Raw genomic sequence first — 7,443 nt, 5'->3', positions numbered from 1 at the left:
AAAGGAGAGCCTTTGTCCCCGCCGTGGGAAAGACTGGTGTGGTTTTGCTGAACATTGTATTCTGAATTCTTTTATGGGGAAAGGGGAAAACCTCCTTCCTTCCTATTTTTTGTTACCAATAGCAAAAGTTGATCTACCTTTGTTCTCCACCTGCCATGTGTCCTCCTCCTCTTTTCCTTTACCTGGCTCTGGAGACCATTGTTGGCAACCAGCCAAAACATCAATCTTTTGTTGGTGGTGTGTTTCAAACAAACTGGATTAAGCAGAACAAATACTATTGCTAGTTAACCAGCTTCTTAGTCATTAATTGCTGTGACTATTGTGCCATTCTGTACTCCCTCCCTGCAAAACAACTAGATAGATGCTTGTTCATATTACCCATACATTGTTAAACAGATGAGTGTTTCCCTCCTGTTTCCTTTTGCAAAATACCACGCTTATGTTGTGTAATACAAGCATTAAAGTGCACTTGTAGCTTTAAACTATTGGTTTTGGGGGGAAAAAAATAAAAATACAGTTTTCATTGACCTGAGGAGGGAAAAAAAAAAGGTTTTCATATAAACAGTGAAGATTATGAGAACTGTATGTCTCATCTACAGACTTCTGTGAATGTATTTAGTATTGTTTTAAGCAGTGTTTTAACAAGCCTGGAAAATGTTGGTGGAAGTAAAGGAAAACTTTGCCTGTCCACAAAGGAAAGAAACTAAGGGATTAAGCATCTCATGCAGTTAAATCTCCTGCAGTTCCATGTTTTTGTTATATGATGGTAGTATGAAAGGTCTGCCTGTCAATATTCTAGTCTAACACAACAGTAGCTATGGTTTCTAAGATAATTTGGATTTATTGTGCATCCTACAATAAAGCTGCTCTTTGCCACAGCAAAGACGAGAGACCTAGAAATGGAGGTGAAGGGGAAAAACGAATAATTATGTACATGTACTCTCTGAAAGAGTTCTCCATGTCAGGATGAAGGGAAATATTTGCTCAAGGATCTGCTGAGGTCAAATAGCAAAGGTAATTTGTATTTGTAAATGGTTGATTGTGACTTAAAAATACCCGTATTGACAGGAACTGCAGGATGAATGTCATTGGAACTTCTTGTTTTTTTAATACACCTTAAGAAATTAAACAAAGCAAATGCATTTGGTGGCGCCCTCAGGAAAAGTCCAGTCACTTCCTGAACAGTAATCTGCCTGTGAGCAGCAGATAGATTCTCATTGTTTGCTGTTTCCAGTAATGGGAATTACTTGATCTAGCCAGTTTCTGTTGAAAATCTGGCAAAACTATACAAATTTAAATGGCAAAATTGTATCTGTTTCCATAAAACAACAACAGAAAAACAGATTTTGGTACCTGGAGGCATCACCTCTGATGATGAATATTGTTTTATTTTGGAATTAAGTGTCTGTGCTTCAGGAACGAGATGTATCTTGCTCTTCTGGTGATTTTCTTGCAGTGTAAGTTTGATAACTAAATACCTGGGTGGGTACATGTGTTTCTGGTTTGTTTGGGGTTTGTTGGGGCTTTTTACTGTTTCCCATTTCTGCCTCTCAGTCTGTAAACTTTGAAAATGACATTTCTTTTCATTTTTTTTACAGGTTCAGAACTTTACACTCAGGAGAGAGGTAAGTAATTATAAGGTTTTTTCTACATACAAATTTAAAATAAGTAATTTAACTAATTCCTTAGTTGTTGGTGTTCATCCATAGCAGAATTTATCTGGATTTGTTATACTTTAGTTGGACATGTAAAAAAAAAAAAAAAAGCTATTACTTAGTGGTGTTTCTTAGTATAGTGTTTAAATGAGACATGTGCTGCTCATACTTTAACAAATGTTTTGGTGAAATCTTTCCTAGAATAATTTTCTTTACTGGGGCATACAAGAGAAGAGATGGGAGAGGAAATTTAATTACTAGTGTTTTGTTTTAGTCTTTAAAAACCTCCTCATGCCACAAGCAAGGAGGTGGGTTAAAATTATAGAATATAAGTTAAGAGCACTCTCTCTTGCTCTTTTTCTTGCACAAGAAAATAAAATGTCTGAGCAGAGTTCAGAACTGGTGTTTTGAAAGGAATACGTTTGCCTTTTACGTTATCATTTTGCTGACTTCCAGCACATATACTCTTCATACTTCCATTTTTCCCTCACTAGGGAGAAATGTTTGCTTCTTCTTGTCATGTAGTCTATTCAGATGTAAAAAAAAATAAAAATACAATTTTTGCATTAGTTTTATGCCCAAAACTCACTCTAGCAAGGACAATTTATAAATAGCTGGTAAGCGTACGTGGCAAGGGACTTCTATAGATGCGGGAAAGTTTTTCTGTTCTAGTAGCAAATTTCTAATACAAACCCTGGCCAAAATGGGCATACCCAAAAGCTGTAAGTTCTAAAGGAAGGAAAAGTGAATGAGCTCATCAATCTTTCTCTATACTTGTTCCTCTAGCTGTGTGAATAAAAATGTTAATTATACCAGGGTTCTAATAATTATAAAATGTTAAGCTACAAATTATTTATCATTGCTGTGGTTATAAACACAAAGCACTATATATATATTAATGCTATTATAAACTTTATTTCTTAAATGTTATTTTTTATACAAAATAATTGAAAGCATTCTTTCTGCCTATGATTCTGTATTTGAATTAGTCAGGGTATGATTGATAAAGACTCTTGAGAGCATGATTGCCAATAACATAAAGTCAGACATGTACACGTTTGCCAGCAGAACTTGAACTCAAATATCTTCTGTTATGCTCTAGTTATCCTAAACTAGAGAACTAAGATTATCCCAAGCTTGTGAGTTACATGTTTAAAGTGGAATTTACCAAATGACATAACCCTAACCTTGCTTTCAGATAAAAAATACTGGGATAACTCCAAGGATTTGTGCTCATTGCCTAGGGATGAATTGGCTTGGGGTTTATACAACTCTAAGCAGCGTTTTCCTGTCATTTCTCAGTTTATTCAGACAAGTATAAATACAACGTTTTGTTCACTTCTCGGATCTCCTGCCAATTAGACTTGAAGACAGCAAACCATGAGAAATAAGGAAAACCAAGAAGTAGCTGGAAACCTATTCCAGTGTCCTCTGTGTCTTCTAGAGAATTTAGTAGATTTTCTCCATGATTCTCTCAGTCCCCCAAGGCAAAGCCTGAGCAGATGACAGTGTGTGCTGTGAAAATCAGTAGTTGCCTCTAGTATATTTGTGCAGTGGAAGGCAAAGCTGCTGCCACTGTCAACTTCTGTGAGATCTGACCATAAAAATTATAATGCCTGCTGCTAAGGTACAATTAATTATTTTTTGGGATTAAAATGTAGCAGCTTGAGCTAACAGTATTATGTTGGACTAATTGAAAATAAATATAATTCTTTTATTTTTTCCATCAAGTGTTTACTTTCAACACAGTTGAAATCAAGGTTCGTCCATCTGTCAAAGTGAAGAATGGAGATCGTGTGTCAATTGTCTGCCATGCTGATATTAGCAAAAGTGCCGATTTCCAGCTGAAGCATAACTTTACAATTTTTAAGGATGGCAAGCTTGTGTTCATGACGGTATCAGACAAGGAAGATGCACGATATGAAATATCTACGGCTAGATCTTCAGATACAGGAGAGTATAAATGTACTGTGGAAGCAGGTGGAAAGGCAAAACCTAGTGATTCCGTACACGTTTGGGTAACAGGTGAGTATTCCTTCAAACACGGCACTTTTCTGAGATACAAAAAGAGAACAACTTTCCAGGGGAAGTAATAATAGTCAGTGCTAGAGAGGATATCTTGCAAAGTGTTTTTTATCCATAGACATCACAAGAGTTTAGTGCTAAATCCTCATGTTAAGGCACAGAAATGAAATCACGATCCTAAGGCTACATGATAGATCAGTGACAGTCAGGAATACAGTCTGTGCCTCCTGTGCCATCATCCCCTCAGTCCTGCACCTCTGTTCCCTAAACTAGAGAAAGTATTACTTGTGAAAGCTTGTGCCTGTTGATCATAAACATGATGGGGGGTGAGTAGCTTAGTGGAAAAGCTGTAAATAATACATAGGGACTCTCACCTTGTGACAGCCATTGCCAAAGCTAGTATTAACTGTGGACTAGTTTTTTAGACAATGTTATATCAGTCTTGTTCTTTCATCTCTTATGAGCAGAGAGGCCACCTCCATCTATACTATTTCTATGTGTTCTTGACTGCACGTGACATTTTTCCCCTTGAAAAAGCAACTTGGAAGGAATTTGTTCAGCTTTTAAATAATTGCAGCGTTGTGCAGGGCCTGTAATTTTTCTTCAGAGGCCTCTAGCTAGAGAAGTTGGGATGGCATTTAGTTTCTTCGCTTGCTCATTTTTGAGTGGCGGTAGGAAACAGGAGGAAGCGGTCTTACCTTTAAAACAGCAAGTTTCATACCTCACACATTGCATCAAGATTGTATTGCCCTCTTAAATTATACTTTGCTCTTCTGAAGGTGCCTTGGCATGCACCTAGGCATCAACGGAACTGTCTTCAAAAACTCAGTTCTTGCAAATTATTTGCATCTGTTCATTAGCATAAATCACTACTGTAGTCATCAGAGACAATATTTATTTCAGGATTATGCAATGTTCTGTTTCTTTTCTTGTTTTCTCTTCTAAGGAATGACCAAGCCTATTCTGACTGCTGAGAAAAAAGAAGTTTTAGAGGGTGAAGTTGTGAAATTACGTTGTGAGCTTCCAGAAGAAGTACCTCCTTTGCATTTCTCTTTCCGAAAGATAAAGATGAATTCAACACCTAAAGAAAAACATGTATTTGAACGAGACAGGAATTTTTCTGTAGCGGAATTTTCTGTTGAAGAGGGAGATAATATTTTACAATTTGATTGCTTTGTTAGGAGAAATATAAAATTTGAATTTGAAAGCTCAGAACACAGCAACAAAACACTTGTTACAGTCAGGGGTATGTTGCTTAGCTTTTCTTTTTACATTTCTTTGCTTGCTATAATTCAAAAGTTGGGTCATGAGTCTATACGTAATCTCTTGCAGAACCATTTATAAAGCCTACTCTGAATGCCAAGCCCTCAAGTAATATTACAGAAGGAGACAGAATACAGTTTGAATGCTCGACTGTGGTAGCCCGAATGCGTGACATTGAAATCATACTCCAGAAAAACAAAACAATACTGAACAGTGTACGAGATAAGAAACTTTTGAAATACTCAGCGGTAGCTACCCTAGAGGACAGTGGTGAATACCTGTGTAAGGTGGAGCAAGGGAGAGCATCTAAAACCACCAAACTGAATGTTGTTGTGTCAGGTAACACCTTTATTCATCTCAGATTTTACTCAGTGGATCAGTATTTAAATTGAAATTTGATAGAACTCAGGATCCAAGTGTAACCTCTGGATCCAAGTGTAAATTTTACCTAAGTTAAAGGCTATTTATGTTTTTTGCCTGCAAATGCATTCCAATGAAAATAATGCTTTCAAATAACACATATGAGAAGTGGTCTTGAGTAATTGCTATGTTTCTGTTTTGCCTGAAAATATTATTGTATTAAAATAATATGAATGGATTTTTTCCCTGATAATAAACTTTCAGTATATCCTTCATTCTGTATACTTTGAGATAGGTGGACATATTCTTTTAAGCTCAATTTGAATGAATTTGCTCTTTTTTTACCTTGCAGAGTTATTCCCCAAGCCAATATTGGCTGCTTCTATGAGTGAACTGGATGAAAATAAAGAGTTAACTTTGAATTGCAGCATCGGTGATTTTCAGAGAGCCAACTTCTCTATATTACGGAAAAATTCAAATGGAGACATCCGGTTGAAAAATTCTAGAAACTTAACAATGAGAGTTAATGTGAATCATACTGGATCCTATATCTGTAAAGCTGAATTAAAAGGAATAGTCAAGGAGAGCAAACCTCTAAGGATAAATGTTTATGGTGAGTTGATACAGAGACTTAGAACTCAGTGGTGAGGGGGAAAAGTCAGAACTGTAAGCTTGTAAATAAGCACATCTGTTTACAGACTCAGTCTCTAGTCCATGAACTAGCAGAGTGTCTGTTAGTTCTTGCAGTATTAATTTCTGTGAGATGTGCTTGTCATCTTTAGCTGTAAAGGATTTGGCCTATTGTGATCTAATGAGGTCAGGCTTTTCCAGGGCTGGCCCTAGGAGAAGGGGGTTAACAGGTCTTTCTTCTGTTCCCTTGATTCTGCTAGGTGCCAAATAAACTCTCATTCATTGCCATTTGCAGGAGCTGGGAATGTTCTGCAAACTTTTCACTCATCAGTTTGATCTGAAACTCTGTCAGTGTCTGCCTTGAATCCCTTCCCCTGACCCTCCAGGCAGAAAGCCATGAGAGCCAGAGGTCATCTGGATAGATCTGCTCCAGAAAAGCCAAGTTTTTTTGCTATCAATACAACCCCCTCACCAGCACGCTAATTATAAACGCTCTAGTTTCCTTCCCTCTCATGGAACAAGCACAGTCAGTTCTCAAGTCTGTAAAGGGGGATTAACTGGGTTGTGACTCACTGTGCTGCAGAAACAGAGGTCCCTGATTAGGTGCTGCAGGATCCTTCTCAGGTAATACATGCAATGGTGCTTGCATATGTTTTTGCTCTACAGACTCACTCCTTAGGTCAGAGCTAGTTCTGGAGTTTGGATGATCCACAGCTGTGTCAACTCATCCTTTTTTTGTTTACATTCTTCTTTTATGCTGTTTTATTCTAAGTCACATACGTTCTGTTATCTATGGTTTTGTTTTGTTTAAGCCCCTCCTGCTTCCTTTCTGTCAATGAGGAAGAGCTTCCCAATGTAAGCCTGTGTGTGCAAGCTAGCTATATAATGTATATTTATTTATATTTTTTCTATAAAATAATATTGTATCTTTCAGCCTCATGCAGTGTAATTTGCAACCATTTTTTCTTTTATTCCCCTTTTAGCTCCAGTTTCCAAGCCAACTCTTTCCATCGTCAGTGGTTTACCGGAGGTGGTGTTAGGGAAGCCTCTATGGTTAATCTGTCGTTCAGTGATGGGAACACCACCAATAACATTCACTTTCTACAAAGGAAATGAAGTTAAGAAAATAGTCATTAATGACACATATGCTACATTCTTGGATGAAAATATTAGACAAAATGACAAAAGAGGATACAAATGTGATGCTAGAAATAATCACACCAGTGGTTTGAAAACCAGCAATATACTAAATATCACAGTAATAGGTAAGTCTGTTTAATTCATTGTCTTGTCTAATGTCATATTTTGATTTTTGAAACTGTAGCAGCAAATGATGGACTAAGAAAAACAGATGTGACATGTTTATAAATCTTTTCTCACTTGAGTTAAAAATAATTGCAGATCTGTATCACAGACTATTTGTCACTAAAGTAAAAATCTTGATAGTAATCCGAATCAAGTTAACTACAGTTGAGTTTATTTTAATGTTAAAACCAGATCTGACCTCAAA

The 7,443-nt window shown here is 36.8% G+C and overlaps 1 protein-coding gene across 1 annotated transcript; it reads left to right on the top strand.

The window, feature by feature from the left end:
* Positions 1-1,423: 1,423 nt before the first annotated feature.
* Positions 1,424-7,198, top strand: PECAM1 (platelet and endothelial cell adhesion molecule 1; the record flags this gene model as incomplete). The annotated part of the gene is made up of 7 exons (XM_010174060.1): positions 1,424-1,457; positions 1,599-1,625; positions 3,387-3,680; positions 4,627-4,926; positions 5,013-5,282; positions 5,656-5,916; positions 6,917-7,198. Coding segments are annotated over exons 1-7 (1,468 nt in total), but the record flags the coding sequence as incomplete, so codon positions are not given.
* Between the last annotated feature and the right edge of the window lie 245 nt (positions 7,199-7,443).

The sequence above is a fragment of the Antrostomus carolinensis genome, unplaced genomic scaffold (genome assembly GCF_000700745.2).
Source record: "Antrostomus carolinensis isolate BGI_N321 unplaced genomic scaffold, ASM70074v2 scaffold23528, whole genome shotgun sequence".
In the NCBI taxonomy this organism is placed as follows: domain Eukaryota; kingdom Metazoa; phylum Chordata; class Aves; order Caprimulgiformes; family Caprimulgidae; genus Antrostomus; species Antrostomus carolinensis.
Note: the sequence above shows the minus strand (reverse complement) of the source record. Positions and strands in the feature narration are given on the sequence as shown.